We start from the raw sequence: 21681 nt of genomic DNA, 5'->3' as shown, positions 1-21681 counted from the left end.
CTCTCCAATGGAAGCCCTGAGGGGCATCAAAAGAAAAGACCAAGTGGCCAGGAGGCACAGCCCTCAGGTTAAGGGATACACACTCCTTGACCTGATAGGGGCAGCTGGGCACATATGTGGGAGCTGGCACATCCCGAGTTCTGTTCCCACCTCTTCTCCCGACTATTTACCCGCATAACTTCTTCCAGTGCTCATATTGGTTGGCAGCAACGTCCATTTATCAGTGATGGGATTATAATACTCTACAGAGGCCAAATTGCAAGAACCATCATCTCCTCCAACCACATAGAGTAGCCCATTCACAGCACACACACCTACAAATAAAATGGACACACTGTTAAACTCTAGATACCATATCCTACTAAACCCCCCACCCTCCATCTTTTCTTCATTACAGGAGCCTGTGCATCCAAAGCCTTGCATTTTAACCGTGTTCACACAGTACCATTAAATACACCCACATGACCGAAGAAAGAAATGAAGATACAGACAGAACACAAACAAACAGTGGTTACCTGCATTTCTTCTACACATGTTCATGTCTGCAACTTGTTTCCAGGTATTTGTTCCTGGATCATAAACCTCCACACTCTTTCTTACCAAGGGACCATCGTGCCCTCCCGTAGCATATAGCTGTCCACTGAGAACACCGACGCCTGCCAAACAGAGAACAGAATTAGCCAGACCCGGACGGGACAGTGAAACTGACTCTACCTTTCACATCCTTAGCACCGCAAACTTAATAGGCCTGTCTAGTGTGCTAGGTTAGTCGTGTCCATAATGTGGACCACCGCTTAAGAAAAAGAGCAAGAGGGTGTCTGTCTCCTGGACACCTCCCTTCCCATTCGTGATTGTGGAACAGCACAATAGCAGCGACAACAGTTCTGTATAGGAGCAGTGACGGTGGGCAGGTATTTACTGCATATTTAGCTCTCTCCCTCATGTGCCTCTGCCTTTTTCAAATACAGGTTAATCACATGGTCTATTTTTTGCTCTTCGTGTCTTCCCCTCTCTCCCAGCTGTTCTGTTCCCCCAGCTGCTCTGCCTGCTGGTCTCCTCCACCTCCTTTGCACAGACCTTCCTGTACTTGGTTCTCTTCTTCCTCTTCCTCTGCTCATGATGTCCCAGCTACTGAGACCTCTTCTCTCCCTCTTCCTCCTGTGCATACTGCCTAGATGCTTCATTCTTTTCTCCCTTGAACCAGAGCCAGCGTGTTGTGTAGGGCCCCCCCCCCAATGGGCTAGCACCACCTCTGCCCTGGCTGGTGATTTGGTGGCTCCAGTCCTTGATAGCGGCTCATGGCTCTTTTCTTTTTACCTTAACATAGCAGCAGCTGCCCTGAATAGAGACAACTAAGATGGCTCCTTGTCTGCCACTGTGCTCACAGGCCCTCGGGCCTTGACCCTGTAAGGGAAGCGGGTGAACCGGCCTCGTGTGATCAGCCAGCAATATGCACTGTACCAGTGGCCACAGACTGAGGCTGGGAGGCACTGTTTTAGGTGCCTTTGACAATCCATGTGAATTAGCACATCCAGCAACTTACTCTCAGCAGCAGGATCAAGACCAGTCAAAATGAACCAGCCAGAATGTTAATAAAACAAAGATGGATAAGAAAAGCACTATCCACAGGCTCCAGCCCTCATCTCTGCCCACCCTCCATGCCCTAGAGGTCAAGACATTCAGGTTGTTTGGGGCAAGGGAAGGAGTTCTGAAGTCAAACGCCTCAGAGAGCTCCCTGCTAGCAAACCCCTCTCTTTCAAGCCAAGCAGGCCCCTGCTCAAGTGCCTCTAGTGAGTAGCAACCGTAGTACTGTGACATGGGGAGAGGAGCAGCTTTAGGCAAGCAGGTCCCATGGTGTTACAGACCAAAACATCACCATCTTAATCCACTGAACACCAATCAGCAGCAAGCTCAGATCCTAGAGCACGGCTGTAACGTGCCCCTCCGCCAGTGGCAGTTTCCAATGCAACTAAGCTGCAGCCCCACCTTTACCTTACACCAGCGCTTCCCAAACTGTATTCCGCGGAACACTGGTGTTCCGCACGATGTGAACAGGTGTTCCGTGAAAGAATCCAGAATTTAATTTTGACTCTTGCACTTGATTTTTGTACTACTTTATACGCGCTTTCCAGTTAGGTTTCAGAGTAACAGCCATGTTAGTCTGTATTCGTAAAAAGAAAAGGAGTACTTGTGGCACCTTAGAGACTAACCAGTTTATTTGAGCATGAGCTTTCGTGAGCTACAGCTCACTTCATCGGATGCATAGCATATCGTGGAAACTGCAGAAGACATTATATACACATGGTCTCTGTGTGTATATAATGTCTTCTGCAGTTTCCACGATATGCTATGCATCCGATGAAGTGAGCTGTAGCTCACGAAAGCTCATGCTCAAATAAACTGGTTAGTCTCTAAGGTGCCACAAGTACTCCTTTGCTTTCCAGTTAGAAACTGTTAGTTCAAGTTATTTTGAATTTGTATTTTTGCTTTTTTTTATAAAATAAAATATATTTGAGCATAAATAAAGCAATTTTTTATTAGAAAACCAAAGAACTATGAAATAATATTCTAAGTGTTCCGTAATAGGCTAAAAAGCGTTCCATGGCCAAAAAAATTTGGGAAATGCTGCCTTAAACAATGGGCCTGCTGGTTTTTCTTGTGTTTCACCCCAACAACTTGCTCAGTTAGGTGCCTGATCCATATCCCATAGACATCAAGGGGACTACACTAGCCACTGCATTAGATTTAGGATGTGCTGCAGTAACTGATGGAAAAAAGCTAACAGCAGGAGAGAAATTAACCAGACTGTGAACATGAGTAACAAAAGGCAGATATGCTGTGCTGACTTACCTGACTTACCAACATCATTTCTATCCTATCTGGCCTCAGTTTTAGCCAAGTGGGCCTCAGCCACATTTACGCCCCAATCCCTACTACGCTACGGGGATGGTCTGGACTACCTCCAGCTGAGTCAAAAGAAAGCAACACAGATGGATGTCAGCAGCCAAACAAAACTGCCCCAGCCCGTGGCAACTCTCTATTACATACTGTATTTAACTTTTGCGCACTGGAGAAACAAGCCCATCAGCAATATTAGGCCAAATTCCAGGTTCAGTGGAGTAACTCTGGATTTGGCCCAGCGTTTGTGCGCTAATACTGTGATTATTGGGAGACCGCGGGAAATGGGCAGGAAACTTGTGTTACACTTGGGTATATCACACTGGAATTGCAACACTTTCTGAATCATTTTTTAAATAGTAAGTGCAGCCAAATGTTAAGATGGTTAGATTATTAGATTGGGAGAGGAAAAATAAAAAAGTTAGAAATGTCCCATCCAGCCTAAAACGGCCTCTCCACCTGCAGTGCCTGTAGGATTCCATCTGCATCAATGCAGGGTATCTCAGATCCAAAGAGAGGACATCCTTTCCAGGAACGAATGGGATTCTTTTCTGTTGACCTAGTACACAGAAAGAGGCCTGCTGATGCACTGCCAGAATACATGTATTTTTTAGTCTGTACAGGGCCTGCAGCTAGCAATCAAAATTAAACTGCAACTATCCAGTATACAGGTTTCAGAGTAGCAGCCGTGTTAGTCTGTATTCGCAAAAACCAAAGGGCTACTTGTGGCACCTTAGAGACTAACAAATTTATTTGAGCATAAGCTTTCGAGAGCTATATAAGGCTTATGCTCAAATAAATTTGTTAGTCTCTAAGGTGCCACAAGTACTCCTGTTCTGTTATCCAGTATACAGGAGCACTCGTTTCCCAAAGAACACTAGATGGCAGCATTGAGCCAACGATGCTGGAGGCACTGACCGTTGTTTTTATTTATTGCAATAGTGTTATACTGATAGTCACTTTTTATTGCTCTAAGTAGTGAATTCCATTACTGGCATTTTCCCCCGAGAAGAGGAAAATTCACTGCCTGTTTTGGTAACTGCCGTAATTTGCTGCACCTCATACCCAGTTGAGGAAAAGAAAATGAACAGCAGCATTTGCAGGCAATTGAGAGCATGTTCAAAATATCAGAGCGACTATTTTCCTTCCTCTGTGTTTCGCATTAGAAGTACGTGTAAAGCAGGACTCCCAGCACAGTCAGTTTAATAAGGAAACTTCACCAAAAGCAGAGATTCATTATAACCAGAATTGCTATACGCAAGGAACGCCAATTGCACATTGCCGTGGACTGACAGTGTGGGATATTCATTCTATTTCCCTGTAAGACAGGGTGAGGCAGGTTCAGTGGCCCTGCAGAGAGATGTAAAGCTCTTTTGCTGACTCACCCCTGATGTCAGATCAGGAGGGCCCCAAACTAGGAGCGTTAAAGTGTTGGCATGTCAGAGACAGAGGTAATTAGAGGCAGGGGCAGAGAGAGATCCTGCAGAGAAGAGTGCTACAGCCAGTCAAGGAGAAAATTCTTACTGAGGCTTGTGCGTTATTATTTCCGCTAGCAATAAAGGCAAGCCTCGAGAAAAGGGTTGATTTGGGGCCCTAGTCAGTGTGTGTTTCTGGTGGAAGGAGCAGGGTGGGAACTTCACCTTCTTAAACACAGTTTCACTATGTTCACATTCAGCAAAAGTGAGTTTCCACTGCACGTGTTACACCATAATTATAAAACTTCTATAGCATCTTTCATCCACGGATACAAATTACTTACACACGGAGGCTCAGCATTATCATCCCCATTCCAACAGACTAGGAAAATGCACTGATAAGTTTTGTGAGTAGCCTATAGCCACACAACGCTTCAGTAGCAGTCAAGAACGGAACACAAATCCCTTGTTCCCTGTCTTATTCTACAATCCTCTGGCCTGTCCACTCATTAAAAACTGGGTCGAGACGGAGTGCTCGTTAAGATGGAATAAAGTGCTTTAACTTGGTTTTTAGGTCACTTGCTGCAGGTGAATTTTGATCTATGAAACACCTACTATATATACAGTGACCTATGGAAATCAAGAGGAAGCCCACAGGACAAGAAATGAAGTGGTGGAAGGTGCAAGTAACGGTGTGTCAGAGCTTGGCTTTCTGGTCCCAGGGCGAGTTTGCAGGGCTGGCAATTAGAAAAGCTGTCTTTTTACCGCACGGACAAGGCAAGTTTGATATGGAAGCTACTCAGAGACAATAGACATGATGCCATTTCTCAGAGTCACTGTCCAAAGCAGAGATTAATTTTAATTTTGGGGGAGATTAACACAGTCAAGGGAGCAGTTGGAAGCTTCCATGTGATCACGACCCACACGAAAAAAGCTTCACTCCTCAGAACTAGCAGCCCAGCAACGCAACTTCTTCACTTCCTCACCATGCAGTGACAGGGGATAAAAGCCGGACATATGTGAATTAAATGCTTCCGAGAAGTGGGGAAAGGATTTATTTATTTATTTAAAGGTGTCTCAGAATCGATACCTGCACCGCTGCGCCGAGTGCTCATATCAGCGACGTAGGTCCATTCATTTGTAGCTGGATTATACTGTTCTACGGTACTAAGGCACTGACGTGATGCTCCATCGTAACCTCCCACAGCATACAGCTTACCTGCAACAAACACGGCACAGACTAATCAGAGAGAAATGGGTGCATTTAATATCTGATCATCACAATAGGGTACATTATTATCAATCATTTGTAGACTACCATAGTGCCGAAAGATCCAATTGAGATTGGGGTGCCACTGGGTGAGTCTGTATCTCTTTTCGGGTGGGGGGAGGGGGCACTCTACTACACAAGTTAGAGCATATTTACAATTGATGTGCCCGTTTTTAAGCGGCGAACACGAACACTGTCTCCACAGGAAAATGCAGGAGGCTGGAATCCCGGAAGGCCAGAGTTCTAATCCAGCTCTACCACGTGATTCACTGCACCAGATTCAGAGGTATTGTGAAAACACAATCAGACCCTCAGACCCACTCACACCCAGTTTATGAGGTGTAAGGGACTCTAAACTGCTGCAGCTGATACACCCAGGAGAAGGTGTCCATTTAAAGCAGGCTTTCACCTGCTTTAACCTTACACATCCCTATATCCTCCCATTCAGTTGCTAGATTTTCTGTCTGTTACGTGCATTATGCTGATGTATACGCCCTTATACTCACTTAGCCAAATGCAGAGGTGATGCGTAAAAACAATATACTGCAAGCTATATATTGGTAAGTGGGCATGAATCTAACTGATTCAGAGGGAGACTAAGTTAGCGTAACATGCACTGTAAAGGGGGCAGAACTATGTGGAAACGTCACCCATTTAGGACACAATCTCAGCCATGAATTTGGCCAATTATGTTGCCTTGGGAACAACATTCCAATTTCTCTGCTCTAGTAAAATGGAGCTAATATTTACCTCACAGTGGTCTTACATAGGAGTTAAATTACATTCACCTCAGTAGCACCTTTTGGTTTGAAAATACAGTGCAATATTTAAGATGCCATGAAAGAGATAAACATGGAATAACCTACTCCACTGCAAAGGGCATCTGCATTGGCTACAGTTAAACACTAAATCCCTATTTTGAAGAATCCTGGCCAGTCGAAAGTGAGCTGATGTTGTAACTGCAGCTCAAGGTTGTCTGCTCCTTTGGGCTGAGTGTATAGCATCATCTTGTTCGTGTTGTGCTGATGCATGCCAGGAGCCATGCGTACGATTGGTATCCCCAACAAACGAACGGAAAAAAAAAATGACGGGCATCTAATGAGGCTGTATCCCGGAGCAGCATTGTCAACAAAATAATACTTAAATTCTACCCTCGGTCTTTGCCCAAAACCCTCCTGAGGTGAACGGGATTACAGTACTTACGTTCTGTGAGGGTACAACATGACCTTAAATGGGTCGCTCACCCCTTTGCTCTGTGGCCCTCCTGCTGTCTGTTTTTGCAATGTCTGGTCTTTTCCACCATCTTCTTTCCCTGATGGCTTTACAACTCCAAGAGGATGCAGGCTATTTTCCTTCACACAGTGTTACCACACACAGCGGGGGCCCGACCATGAACCCTTACACACACAGCTCCACTGACTATGTGACCATGCACATGAGTAACTGCTAACTCATGTTAGAGAGAGGTTCACAAGAACCAGAACCAGCACCAGTCTTTTGTTCCTTCTATCCTGTTTCATACTAAGGAACACTGGAAACCTGTGTCCTTCCAGAGGGTGACTCTGGTAGTGACTGTTAGTGGGGATTATTACACCTTTCTCAGTGCTGCTCCTGCTGCTCGGTAGTATCATCCGTGGGAAACGGCTGGAGTCTGGGGATTTATGGGTATTTTTAGGAGCGTGCCACAGGTGCCGAGCGCTTGCGAGATCATGCCCTTTTGTTTAGTGTACCATACATTTCAATAAATAGATACTGTGTGATTTCACCTAAAACAACACCCTCCCACCAACCTTGCCAACTTTCTCCAATTTGCCATGTAAAGCATTTAATTCTCCTCTTTGTTTTAATCTCAACCGTACGGGGTATTGAGCTCACCCCATTACAGAGGGCCCCTGAAAAGCCCTTTGTACCAATTAAGTCTCAAATTAAGCACAACTGAAGTGTGGTGGGAGCCCATGCACCAGTCTGAACCTCGCCTAATACGAACGCTAATAAGCCTGCCTACACTCAGGTCCTGGGTGACACGCTGCCTTTCTTCCTACTGGTGAAAATTGGCTGAAGTCAAAGTCAGTCCCATCACACTTCACTGGCAAGATCAGTTTCTTACACTTCCATACGCGCACGGGTAATTGCACTCCCCTGTTACTGTCTCTTTAGACATTTCATACACTTATTTGTGCAATCACGTCAACTCCGCTGGTGTTTTAGGTTAACAAGTCAAAGCAGGAAACATTTTGGTGCCGACTATGCTCTACCAAGGTAACGTTTGTTGGTTTGCGTCAACTATTAGATATGGTCAATAACTGTAGGCACCAGGTCAATTTTCATCATATTCAGTCTCTGTGGCTAGAACTCTGGGGGTGTTGTTTAACTCTGGACAGTGGCTTAAGCCGTATATCAAATTTGTTGTTCGCTCCTGCTGATTTAAAACCTGTTCAGCTCCAAGACACTTGGCTATTTTTGCTCCAGCGGATCTACACGTGCATTTGTTTTACCTTGTTTAAAAGAAAAATTACCATAGCATTTCTTAAATCTCTGTTAAGCACTCGAACTGAATATGACCCATTTTGGCTTTTCATAGGCATCACTGTTTACTAAGCACATCATAAGCATATGAATATGCCAATAATTAAGGAAATTATTATTAAAGTCCACAAGCAGTTAGGCAGATTTTAGCCGCTCTATCACTACTTAAAGAGAAACGGACTTCCGTTCCTCTCCTACTCCCTTTTTTAAAGAAAATTTCCAATCCATTCCCATTTACTGGCCAAACCAGCCCATTTGCAATCCCAGGAACTCAAGTTTGTAACATACTGGGGCTAACTCCAATCAATCAATCACTACATACTGTACTAATGGGAGACAGCTACAACCCGCTGCAATTAGGGCTACATAATAAAAACACTGCCACTAAGTTCCACAAAATGGAAAGAAATTCATATTCTAAAGTGATTGTTCCCCTGGATTCTAAGCAAGGTAAAATGAAATCAACCCACTTGGCACCAGACCTCAGGACTTTCATACTTACATGTTCATGCTGATGGCTGTTTCAAAATTGCAACTGCCCCTTATCCTTCCCTGCCCCATCCCTGTGCTGGCACCGTACTGAAATTTGTTACTGTAAATTCCCCATTTACGCACAACGCAGAATGGGCAACCCAACATGTGAGTCCGATGCAAACAACTGCAGAATCTTATGATTTTGTTGGTAGTGTGTCACCCAGCTAAGGTGCCAGGATTTTAACTGTGCTTCAGCCTTCATTTTGGAGGGCAGATTTTTAAAGGTCTTCCTCTTGCGGTTGCCATTGTCTATCACAATGCTTGCTGATGACCACAACAGAACACCCTCACAGTGCCTTGTTTCACTGACCAGAGACGTCTCAGAATGTTATTCTCCCACCAAAAAAATGAGAATGCCCCACGTAAAGCAGGAGAGGTGGCCAGCTGCTGTTGGGCCCAGCATCAGTATCAAGATCCTGTGCCATGTAGCGCGGATGGCAAAACATACAATTTTCCCGCACAACAGAGAGACTATTCAAAGCTGCAGCAATTTAGTCACGTTAAAAAAAAAAAAATCTTTACCAATCAACAAACATCTAGAATGCAGCTTTTAGAAACCGGCCTGGCTTGTTCTTGTGCTCATCTGCCAGCAGGTTACCTCAGGGAATGTTTGGAGAACAGCTCCTGCTCCTTCGCTGCAGGAACTCAGACTTTAATCACTTGTGTTTTCGTTTTAAATAGTAATATTCAAGTGACTGAAATGGCTGCTATTATTCTTACCCTCCACAACTCCAACTCCAACACTGCTTCTTCTTGTGTTCATGGGAGCCACAAAAAACCACTCATTGGTTTTATAGCTATAGGCCTCTACTGATGCCAGACCTAGTTAAAAAGAGGATACATAGATTAGCACTGTACTGTTCTCCCCCTTGGAGACACATCTCCACCGTGACCTGGACTAAAGTTTTCCAAGGTTCTCAATTCCCTCCCCACTCCCATGGCAGCTGCGCGGCCATTTTCCTGCTAGGCAAGGAAAAGCAGGTTGGTACTGGCCCATCAATGCTGCTCCTTCTGCAGCCAGGAAGATTGCTATTGAGCCTTACCAGATGACTCCCTGTCCTGAGGCTGCTGCCACTTCTAATGCGCTGGGAATAAGAGACTGGATCTGGGGCCTAGATCCCGAGCTCTTCAGCTGGAATAGTCCAACAGTGACTGTCCTTTCAAGCAGCATTAAAATCAGTCTAATGCAAAGATTTTAAAACCGCCCCTTTAAGCCCTCTGAGGTTTGCTCATCACAAGCTTGTCTACATTACAAAGTTATACCAGCACAAGCTAAGGTGCGAACTGAAACCACTATGCTTACACTGGGATAAGAGCCAGGTGGACATTCTTATTCTGATAAAAAAAAGAGTGCTTTGTTCTGGTTTGGCTTTTGTTACTTCGGCAAGGGTTTAAAAAGCCTCTCTTATTCCAGAATAAGTGTCCACACAGGGAGTTCCACCAATATGATTATATTACAGTAACTAGGCCAGTATAACTGGTAAAACTCGCCTGTGCAGGCAAGCCCTTCGGGAAGGGCAGAGTTAGTTTTGCATCAACACCCAAAATCTGGATGCTTATCTGAACTTTCTGAAGCAAATGGGTCTCAGAAATACAGCTAGAAATACAGCAAAACCAGTCTCCTGCAGTAACTTCAGCACTTTCCCTTCCAGTCCTGGGCAGAACCTGGAAGCACTGAAGTGTGCAAAACAGAAGGACAAGGAAGGGTGTGGGAGAAGTGACAAGCAAGTATTTCACCTTGACAAGTTCAGAGAAAGCTTTTGTTTAATCCAAACCCATTTCACCCATCTCCATTTAAAACAGTATGAAACAATGGTCAATCTGGGGTTTGAACTAGAGCTGGCGAAATACTTCAGAACATTTTTGTATTAATGTTCGTTCCAATTCTTAAATAAGGCTGCTCTGACTGCATTTTGTGATCACTTTCCATGTACGTTCTAAGTGAACAGTTTACTGGAAAGAAAATTTGCCTAAAAAGGAAATGTTTAGTGAAGACTAGAGAATAGTTACAGAAAGATAATCGTGAGTCTTTACACCAGAAAACTGATTCTAAGAGAGAAGTTTTAATCTAATCCAATCAGGAAAGAAAACAAAACCATATGACCTCTGGCAAAACCAAACTAACCAAAACAGTTGAAGATTTCAAATGCAGTTATTTTATATTCACAGCTCACCGGCATACTACAGCTCAAGAAATGTTTGCAGAGATCACGGCGGGCAGAATTTCAGAACAACTAATGCATTGAAGAAAGACGTAGAGTTTTTAGAAACGAACTATTTGCTCAGCTCTAGTTTGAGCCATTCAAGCACAACTGCAAAGTGAACGTAACTATTATTTCATGGCAAAAAAAGAACCCAATAATAATACCGACGCTTTCCAACAGTGAGATGCCTCTGAAACACGCACTTTAAAATATCCCCATAGTTCCAAATCCCATCTTCACTAACCAGATCTACTAACAAATCAGGATTTTTGCTGCTCCTGGGGACTGTCACTTAAAGTGAATGTTAGTGAATCACTTGCCTTGCAATAGCAAGATCCCTACAAAAACCAAAGATGTTTGCTATGAAAACATTTCCTTTTAAACGTCAGATTCTTGTTGAATAAATTCTTACTTTCTAGAGGAAAAAAAACAAACACAAGACATCAAAACACAAAGCTAAAAACGTAGGTGTGGACAACTGGTTGGAACTAACTGCTGTTTTCTACCGTGAGGGAATTTGCCGTTCAAGGACTCCCTGTGAGGGACCTGGAGAACACAGAACTAGTACAATATCCATTTCATTTGGCTGCCTGGCTTTTGTGCAGTAACATACCAGTGCTTCCATCAAATCCGCCCACAGCATACAGGAGTTCATTCAGCACAGCCGCCCCCAAAGTGCTCCGTCGTTCCTGCATGCTGGCAATTGACGTCCACTGATCCTTCACACCGTCATACACGTCTACAGTTCGCACTCTCAGAGAGCCGTTAAACCCTCCGACAGCATAAACGTTGCCTGCCATAAACACCACACCTGTTAGAAGGGGAGAGAGACTTAAGTCTCTGAGTTAGGTTTAGAGATCCAACCGCACCTACAGGTTCCAACCGCACCTACAGGTAGCTTGGAAAAGAGATACCATCAGATGGCTCTGTTGGTATTTGTAACAGAGAAGGGATGAATAGGACATTTGCAAATGTTTAGCATTTAATTGCTCTGTACAACCATCAGATCTGAATAAGAGAACGTACAGATTGTAGGGAAAATAACGCACATAACACAGAATATTAAACCAGGCCTCACCCAAGCTGGTCTGCAAGCTTGCCAATTCCAAGGTGGGTATGAGACCCAGATAATTTCAAGGTGCCTCAGAGAGGGGGAGCAAAGTATGGATCCGGAGAGCACCTCTGGATGCTGGATGGTAGGTCAGTCAGATCTCCAAGGAGGAACAAGTTTCAACTCCACATACCTCACCTCTGCTAGGAAAAATCCCTTCTCTTTCAAACTGCAAGTCCAGTGAATGATCTCTGTTCCCAGCTCTTTACTGGAAAGCCAACAGGGAAAGTTGGCTCCCACTGTGAAGCCAGGCCAGAGGAGATGGAAGGAATAGCATAGAGGAAGTAGTGGGGAGCGAGCTGGCTTTGTGCCCATTTGGGGGAGAGAAGCTTTCTGCTGGATCTTGGTGGGAGGCAGAGCTGTTGTCGGCTGGAAACAGAGAGGGGCTGAATACACTTCTGTCCCCTAAGGAATTTAGTGGGAAAGTGATGGAAGCTACTGGACATGTTCCATTTACCTGCTCTGCATCTCCGGGAGGGAAGCTCAGCTATCTGCTCCCACCGATCCTCCTCAAAATCGTAACACTCCACGCTCCGGATGGCTTTGGGCGCTTGCCCACCAACCACAATCATTATCTGGGAAGGAAAAACAAGAAAAGGGAAACCCTTAGGTCAAGGACTGTTTACACAGCGGGCTGCATCCTGCAAAATAAAAACCACTACCAGAACCTAGTCGAAGTGAGCTATATTGACAGCTGGGGGGCTGTCTATGTGGGGAGGAGGGTGATTTTTAAAGGCATAAAAGGGTTGGGCCCTTTGAGAATCTGTCCCTAGAGGACCTATACGCCCAGGAGTACAGCTTATTACATACTGTTTAGGGGGGAAACCTACAAACAAAGCAGGCTTTTGTGCTTATGCTGACCTCAATATACACTTAAAGATTTCCCCCTCACCCAAGCTGGTCTGCAAGCAGTTTTTTGGCTTGCATCAGGGTGCTCCAGCCCACCAATTATCATTCCCCAAGCAACCCAGCTGGGTCAGCAGAACGTCAACGGCCCCAAAGACTGCCCAAAGTTCTTTGAATTCTCCCTCTCTGGCAGATGAGATGTCCCCCTTAAGAAATCTTGCTCTGGTCAATCTCTATAGGGTTGCTGTGCCCTTTTCCTCACTCTAATGCAATACCTATGTTTTCAAATCACAAGTGATGGCTCTTGCTCAGCAGAGGACACAAAGCACCAGCATGGTTCTCATGGGACAGCTGGTGAGAAAAAGTGCTCTCTTTTGGTTGGACTAGATCTCTGGGATCCATGCCCACACGACAGGTTATATACCACAGTTCATAGAATAACAGAGTTGGAAGGGACCTCTGGAGGCCATCTAGTCCAACCCCCTGCCCAGAGCAGGACCAATCCCAACTAAATCATCCCAGCCAGGGCTTTGTCAAACCTGACCTTAAAAATTTCTAAGGAAGGGGATTCCACCACCTCCCTAGGTAACGCATTCCAGTGTTTCACCACCCTCCTAGTGAAAAAGTTTTTCCTAATATCCAACCTAAATCTCCCCCCCTGCAACTTGAGACCATTACTCCTTGTCCTGTCATCTGCTATCACTGAGAATAGTCTAGATCCATCCTCTTTGGATCCACCTTCAGGTAGTTAAAAGCAGCTATCAAATCCCCCCTCATTCTTCTCTTCCGTAGACTAAACAATCCCAGTTCCCTCAGCCTCTCCTCATAAGTCATGTGTTCCAGACCTCTAATCATTTTTAGAGTGGACTCTCTCCAATTTCTCCACATCCTTCTTGTAGTATGGGGCCCAAAACTGGACACAGTACTCCAGATGAGGCCTCACCAATGTCGAAAAGAGGGGAACTATCACGTCCCTCGATCTGCTGGCAATGCCCCTACTTATACACCCCAAAATGCCATTGGCCTTTTTGGCAACAAGGGCACACTGTTGACTCATATCCAGCTTCTCGTCCACTGTCACACCTAGGTCCTTCTCTGCAGAACTGCTGCCGAGCCATTCAGTCCCTAGTCTGTAGCGGTGCATGGGATTCTTCCGTTCTCAGTGCAGGACTCTGCACTTGTCCTTGTTGAACCTCATCAGATTTGTTTTGGCCCAATCCTCTAATTTGTCTAGGTCCCTCTGGATCCTATCCTTACCTCTCCTCCCAGTTTAGTGTCATCTGCAAACTTGCTGAGGGTGCAATCCACACCATCCTCCAGATCATTAATGAAGATATTGAACAAAACCAGCCCCAGGACTGACCCTTGGGGCACTCCGCTAGACACGGCGGCCAACTAGACATGGAGCCATTGATCACTACCCATTGAGCCCAACAATCTAGCCAACTTTCTACCCACCTTGTAGTGCATCCATCCAGCCCATACTACTTTAACTTGCTGACAAGAATACTGTGGGAGACCGTGTCAAAAGCTTTGCTAAAGTCAAGGAATAACACGTCCACTGCTTTCCCTTCATCCAAAGAACCAGTTATCTCATCATAGAAGGCAATTAGATTAGTCAGGCATGACTTTCCCTTGGTGAATCCATGCTGACTGTTCCTGATCACTTTCCTCTCCTCTAAGTGCTTCAGAATTGATTCCTTGAGGACCTGCTCCATGATTTTTCCGGGGACTGAGGTGAGGCTGACCGGCCTGTAGTTCCCAGGATCCTCTTTCTTCCCTTTTTTATAGATGGGCACTACATTAGCCTTTTTCCAGTCTTCCGGGACTTCCCCCGATCGCCATGAGTTTTCAAAGATAATGGCCAATGGCTCTGCAATCACATTCGCCAATTCCTTTAGCACTCTCGGATGCAGCACATCCGGCCCCATGGACTTGTGCACGTCCAGTTTTTCTAAATAGTCCCGAACCACTTCTTCCTTCACAGAGGGCTGGCCACCGCCTCCCCATGCTGTGCTGCCCAGTGCAGTGCAGTGCAGTTAATAGTATTGCAAAACTATCACTGAAATCAGCCTCTGTACCAGATGACTGGAAGGTAGCTAATGTAATGCTAATTTTTAGAAAGGGCTCCGTGAGGGGATCCTGGCAATTACAGGCCAGTGAGCCTAGTGTCAGTGCTGGACAAATTGGCAGAATTATAGTAAAAGAAGAGAATGATCAGATACACAGGAAAACACAATTTGTGGGGGAAGAGTCAACATGGCTTTTGTAGAAGGAAGTCATGCATCACCAATTTGTCTGCATTCTCAGAGAGTCAACAAGCATGGGAATAAGGGTGATCAAGTCAATATAGTGTACTTGGATTTTCAGAAAGCCTTGACAAAGTCCCTCACCAAAGGCTCTTATGGAAACTAGGTAGCCATGGGATAAAAGGGAAGGTCCTCTCCTGCATCAGTAGCTGGTTGAAAGATAAGAAACAAAGGGTACGAACAAAAAAAAAAATGGACAGTTTTCACAATGGACAGAGGTGAAGAGCAGGGTCCCCTAAGGATCTGTATGGAGACCTGTGCTGTTCAACATATTTATTAATGATCTGGAAAGGAGATGAATAGAGAACTGGCAAAGTTTACAGACAACACAAAACTATTCAAGATAATTACATTCAAAGCAGACTGTGAGGAGTTAGAGAGATTTCACAAAACTGGGTGACTGGGCAACAAAACGGTAGATGAAATTCAGCGTTGATAAGGGCAAAGTAATGCATGTTGGAAAACAATCCCAACTATCCATATATAATGATGAGTTCTAAACTAGCTGTTACGAAAGAAAGATGTTGGAGTCACCATGGATAGTTCTGCTCAATGCACAGCAGCAGTCAAAAAGGTTAACAGTTCCTAATATACTGTTAGGAAAGGTATAACCAAAAAAAAAAAAAAAAAAAGGACAAAATATCTTACTGCAACTGTATAAATCCATGGTGCACCCACACCTTGAATACTAAGTCCAATTCTGGTCGTCCCATCTCAAAAAGGATATAGTGGAACTGGAAAACATTCAGAGAAGGGCAACAAAGATGACCAATGGTATGGAACAGCTTCCATAAGAGGACAGACTAAAGATTAGGTCTGTTCATTTTAGAAAAGAGACAACTAGGGGGATATCATAAAGGTCTATAAAATGATGAATAGTGTGTGTGGAGGGAAATGAATAGAGAAGTGCGATTTACCTTTTCATACAATACACTAACCAGGGGTCACCCAATTAAATGAACAGGCAGCAGGTTTAATACAAACAAGAGGAAGAACTTTTTCCACACAACAAACCTGTGAAACTCATTGGCATGGGATGTTGTGAAGGCCAAAAGTATAACTGGATTAAAAAAAAACTAAATTCATAGGGGATAGGTCCATCAATGGTTATTAGCCAAGATAGTCAGCGACTCAATCCCATGCTTGGGGCAACCCTAAACCTTTGCCTATCAGAAGCTGGGAATGGAAGATGGCTGGATCACACCATAACTACCCAGTTCTGTACATTCCCTCTGAAGCTCTGATATGGCCTATTGTCAAAGACAGGATACTAGGCAAGATGGACCATGATCTGACCCAGTATGGCAGCTCTTATGTTCTTATGCAATAGGGATTTCCCCATGTACTCTCCCTCAAAACCTTTCCCACTGCAGCAGAAGAGTTCTAAAGAGACCCAGAGATTCAAGGAAATCCCCCATTCCCACCCTGTCAAGGAAAGGCAATGGAAATCACTGGCCTTTAAGGGAGAAAATACATATTTGAAGGCTAATCGGACATACTCCTGGCTGGACATCCTGCCTCCCAGGACTGTCTTACGGGAATTTTCTCAAATGACCTCTGAAGATTCTTCTTCTAAGTTTATCCCCCGTTTTGTAACTTAGCCCCAGCCATGGAAGCCCTGCTTAATTCAGCAGCCCATCACCCCATTTATTTATTTATTGCCCATGTGCCTTGTCACATTTACCACATTTACCTTACCTATAAATCAGCGTAGCATTTCTCGTCCCACCACAGACCCGCACAATGCACCAGTGCTCTAAGTGGAGAAGACCTCAGTGTCGTTTCAGTGGTCAGACCACCGCTTATTTGCTGTTTTCATAGTTATGCTGACAAATACTGATACTGATAAATAAGTGAAGCACTCCAGGTGGACCACCACCCATGATGGAAACTACTCCCCCAGAAAGCACCATGTCTGTGTAAGGGATTAGAGTGTTACAGGGATTCTCAGACTTCATTGCACCGCGATCCCCTTCTGACACCAAAAATTACTACACGACCCCAGGAGGGGGGACCGAAGCCTGAGCCCGCCCGAGCACCATGGCCCAGGATCGGGGGCCAAAGCCCAAGCCCCACCATCCTGTGCGGCGGTGGGGAACTGAAGCCCCAGGGCTTCAGCCCCAGCAGGGGGCCTGTAACCTAAGCCCTGCCACCCTCAGGTTTCGGCCCCAGGCAATGGGGCTCAGGCTTCAGCTTCAGCCCTGGGCCCCAGCAAGTCTAAGTCAGCCCTAGCGACCTCACTAAAATGGGGTCGGGACCCACTTTGGGGTCCCGACCCACAGTTTGAGAACTGCTGGAGTAGTAGGTCTGGCTGTGGATTGCACAGGGGGGTCCTTGTCAGCTTCCTAAGGTCTCTGATGCAACATGTGCACTGAAACAAATCCAGTGCATTTTAAGTCTAAATTGCTTAGATCTTAGTAAACTTTATCTTGAGCAACAGGAAAAAAAAAAAATCAAATCCCAGTGCATTTTCTGAAGCCCCCAATCGACACATTTCTGGCCCGTGACTGTTGGTTTGGGAACGCAGGAACATTCCCGATGAGAGCTCAGCTGTTGATGGCTGCCCATAGCAACCAAGCTGCAATGGAACCCCGGCAGATTTTTGAAACGGTCGCTGGCTCCTTCACTGAGAAAGCAGCTTGATTTGTGCACTGCTCTGAAGACATTACTTCTTATTCTCTACAGCTATCGAGAGCGAGATTTACTCCTCTTATCACAACACAGCATGCCAGCAGGAGCGAGCATTACACAAGACAAGCGTATTTTTAGAAGGCTGAGGAGCTGGCACCAAGATAATTAGCCTCGGAACAGATCAACAGCGTGACGGGGGGAAAAATAAAACCCCGATCTCTTGTTTCTGAGAAAAAACAATGTAGCCTAATATGTAAAGGTCCTGAGTTCAAGTCCCAGACGGTTGGGGTGGAATGGGATGATTAGATAACAGTCTAGAAGTATTTACAGGGCATAAAAAACAGGGAAAGAGACCTCTGTATAACTGTTTAATGTAGAAGCAATAGCATGAAATTGAGGTGACAAGGTAAAAAGTTATCAGGAAACATTTCCTAACAAGGGTGACCTACTAATTGTGGACTAGCCTCCCAAGGAAAAGGGAGGAAAGCCACGGAGCTTAAGGCATTTAAAATGAGGAGTTGACAAAGCAGTGGAGATTATACAGCAGGAAACAATCCCACATTGGTAGGAGCAATAGACAAGACCATATAGCTTCTCAATGAGGAAGGTCCAGCGGGAGGAACCTCCCTCCCTTTCTTTTCAGCTAGATCGAAGGCAAAAGTGGGGGGCCCGGCTAGTAGGTTTTTCTTTCATACTTTGGGGTATGGTATAGAAAATGTTGAGAACTTCTGAACTTATTGACCTCAAATCTTTTCCACCTCTCGTTTCTCCAGTTCCATCATTCCAGCGCACGGTCCGTAAAGGGCAAAGACACTTTCACCGTGACAACCCCAAGGGTAGATTCTGTAGATTAATTCCTATTAAGAACCACAATATGTAGGCAAATATGATGCATGCACTACAGAACTGCAAATTAACAGTATCCAGCAAATCAGTATTTGAATACCGCCTCCTGAGATAAAACTGGTACACAGCCTCACAAAATCTAGCTTCCTATTGTTTATAACTGGAGGAATAGGCACGTGATTTGACATCTTACAGCCTGAAATTCTCATTAATAACTTCAATGACAGTTTTCTGTGCAAGCCGCCTGTATGCTTTGGGGATGGGGTAGCGTTTTTCTCCTCCATCTTTTTCTTACTAATGAACATAGATGCAGAGCAATGCACAGCTCCCATATCAATATAGGGAATCTCGGAGTTATTTTTTCTTGTGCCACATCTATTTTTAGTCGCTGTTCAGAATCTGCCATGAGCCAGTTTTCAGATAAGGTTGGCTGGGTTTTTTTTTGCTGTATCAGGCTCTGCCTCCAACATGCAGATGAACTAATGCGAGCTAAACGCACCATAGCCCTCTCCAACCGCACAATATCCAAGCTGCTTCACTCAGCAGAAATCTCAGCCAACCCTCTGAGCACTGTAAACCCCCTGCCTACCCCACAGACCTGCGGTTCTCAACGGTAGTCCCGAGGCCACCAGTAGCCCCCACAACACTGCTGGTGGTCCAGAATAAAATATTTTGAGAACCAAACAGTGGGAAATTCGAACATCGGAACTGCCATATTGGATCAGACCAGTCTACTCCAGTATCATGTCCCTGATACTAAGGAGAGTACCGCAGGAGGGTGCAGTAAACCCCTGTAGTAGACTACTATGGGAATTACTTGCCTCATCAGTTAGCGACTGGCTCATGCTCCAATGCAGGTGGTTTTATAGCTCTTCTAAAAAAACCCAAAAACCAGCTAGCCTACCTAATGGAAATGCTGCTACTGCTGTCATTACGCATGTGAGTGTCTAACCCTATTTTTAAATGGTCAGTTCAACTAGTTTCCGTCCTACTGAAACTGAGCTCGCTTGTCTGCACTTCCCAGGAGAAATGCTCGTGCTATTTCTGAAGACAGGATGAATATCTGCTACTCTCCAGGCTTCTAGGATAGTAGCCAATTTTAAGGAGACTGAGGCAGGTTCTTGACCCTGTTCTGCTCAGGCAACATAAAAAGGATCGGAGACTAGCCACAAATCCTCTGGTGGGCATTCCCCTGGCATGGGGGAATTTCCAGAATGTGTGCTATTGTCAGGCTGCCTTCAGCAGGCTTTGGGTCAGGCCCTATCAGAGCCACTGAAACGCAACAGAATTAGGAATCAATCAAATGAAATCTAGTAAGAGAACAAGCTCTAGCCATTCAAAGGTGAAAGATGCCTCTAATGACGCAATATCAAAGCCAATTAAAAAAAAAAGACCTACATTTTCCCTTCTAAGTTTCTCTATTTTGGAAGAGAACTTATCTTACCTTTGGCAGGCTAACTGGAGTCCTTGGTTTTGTTCTAGGATTCTTTATCAATTGCCTTTGATCCAGAGGAAGCAAGTGATATTTCATGGCCTCAATAAGGAAGTCTTTACACGTGTTGTTATTCTTGATTAAAGCTTCTTCTTCAACTGTCTGGGAATGCCAATAAAGATTATTTGAATGGATGTATTTCACTAGGGAGTTTTCAGAGAAAATATAGGGAAAAGATTGGGATTTTTTTGTGAGAAAGATAGAATAGCTGCAACATTAGTAGGCAGTATTCTGAGTCTTCAGTAAGGACCTGCTAAGGCACACAGTATTTACTTCCAAGTTTGCTCTCTTTCTTATCAGATCTTTAAAGATCTATTTATGCAGGTCTATCTGTTCTGAAGTCATAACTGCATCCAAACAATGAGGGTTGCTTTCATCCTCATATTGGAAACTAAATCCTTTCTGCAGAAAGGCACGGATTTTCCTGAAGGCACAGGAATCACTTTGCACCCAGTTCAAACATGAGGATTGGCATTTTACACCAATAGTGCAGCTTCTGGCTGGGGAAAGTGGAGTCCTGCACCCTGACCATCACTTACATCATGCCCAAACAGTTGAGCTGTATATAGAGGGAGGCTTGGGGGATAGTGAGGGTGGGGAGGCTTTAGCTGGTTTTATGTCAAAAGCCTAACACATAGCAACTACAACTTGTATTACTGTTGCCCCTTCTCCCAACACCTGTGTCCTGTTCTGACACCAGCCCTCCCTCTCTAACAGACTTCTGGGGCCTTGCAGGTCAGCTTCTCAGTAAAGGAGAAATCAGTGGTGGAGAGTCTGGCTCTATTCTAAGTTTAACTTATTTATACAGATACACCAGTCCTGGTACAGAGATGGTCCAACAGCATGCAGGCTGATCTTTTCTTTCAGGAAATTCAGCCCAGCACCAGTGCTTAATAGCTCTGATCGAAGTAGCATGCTAAAAATAGAGAATAGCCATGGTGACAAGAGGTGGGAAGTGCTAGCTGCCTATGTACAAGCCTATGGTGTCGGACAGGTACATACTTGAGGCAGCTAGCCCCTTCCACCACTCATGCCACCACGGCTACACTATTTTTAGCATGTTAGTTCCATCAGAGCTACCATGGCTATGTCTCCTCGAGCTGGGAATCACGTCTCCAGCTTGAAGTGCAGATATAAACCTAAGAAAAAATATTTTGAAGTGCAAACATAACACCACCCAGGGGACACCTAATAGAACAGCATTTTTGGATTCTGTATGGTCTTGAAGTATATATATTCCCAAACCTCCATCTGGATTATGCAGGAATCCCATGTGCATGGCTCAGCTTCAGAATCAGGCCCTTAATTTAACCAGCTATAAAAACAGGTAAGTGGATGCCTTTTTAAAAAAAAAAAAATACATATTTCCACATTTGTGGCAGTTTTAGGTGCACATCACTGCCTTTTGCACTGCCGAGTAGAATACAGAACACATTCAGGGAGAAAAAGGTTTTTCAGTCCTTGAATTATCTTTAGATCCCACTCAGTTTGAAGGCACACTGTAAAGTATTGACTCTGGTCTTCGGCCCACCGACTAAGATAAATGCCAAACCACCCACAACAGAAGCACTCGAACAATCAAGTACATAGGCTAAGGAT

General features: G+C 44.8%; 1 protein-coding gene across 5 annotated transcripts in view; it reads right to left on the bottom strand.

The window, feature by feature from the left end:
- The window catches only part of KLHL3 (kelch like family member 3), a 70934-nt gene that overhangs the window by 6823 nt on the left and 42430 nt on the right, over nucleotides 1-21681 (bottom strand). For 4 of the 5 annotated variants that reach the window (XM_007053589.4, XM_043520736.1, XM_037907327.2 and 1 more), the window contains 7 exons: nucleotides 20035-20184; nucleotides 12416-12533; nucleotides 11461-11658; nucleotides 9364-9465; nucleotides 5404-5532; nucleotides 516-656; nucleotides 171-314 (listed from right to left, as the gene is read on the bottom strand). In XM_007053589.4, coding sequence (XP_007053651.2) covers nucleotides 171-314; nucleotides 516-656; nucleotides 5404-5532; nucleotides 9364-9465; nucleotides 11461-11658; nucleotides 12416-12533; nucleotides 20035-20184 — 982 coding nt within the window. Of the gene's footprint in view, nucleotides 1-170; nucleotides 315-515; nucleotides 657-2458; nucleotides 3458-5403; nucleotides 5533-9363; nucleotides 9466-11460; nucleotides 11659-12415; nucleotides 12534-20034; nucleotides 20185-21681 lie in introns of those variants that run through there. The other variant, XM_043520737.1, reaches the window with a different exon arrangement.

Source organism: Chelonia mydas, chromosome 8, assembly GCF_015237465.2.
Source record: "Chelonia mydas isolate rCheMyd1 chromosome 8, rCheMyd1.pri.v2, whole genome shotgun sequence".
Lineage (NCBI taxonomy): Eukaryota > Metazoa > Chordata > Testudines > Cheloniidae > Chelonia > Chelonia mydas.
The sequence above is the reverse complement of the archived record's forward strand: the minus strand, read 5'-3'. Positions and strand labels throughout refer to the sequence as shown.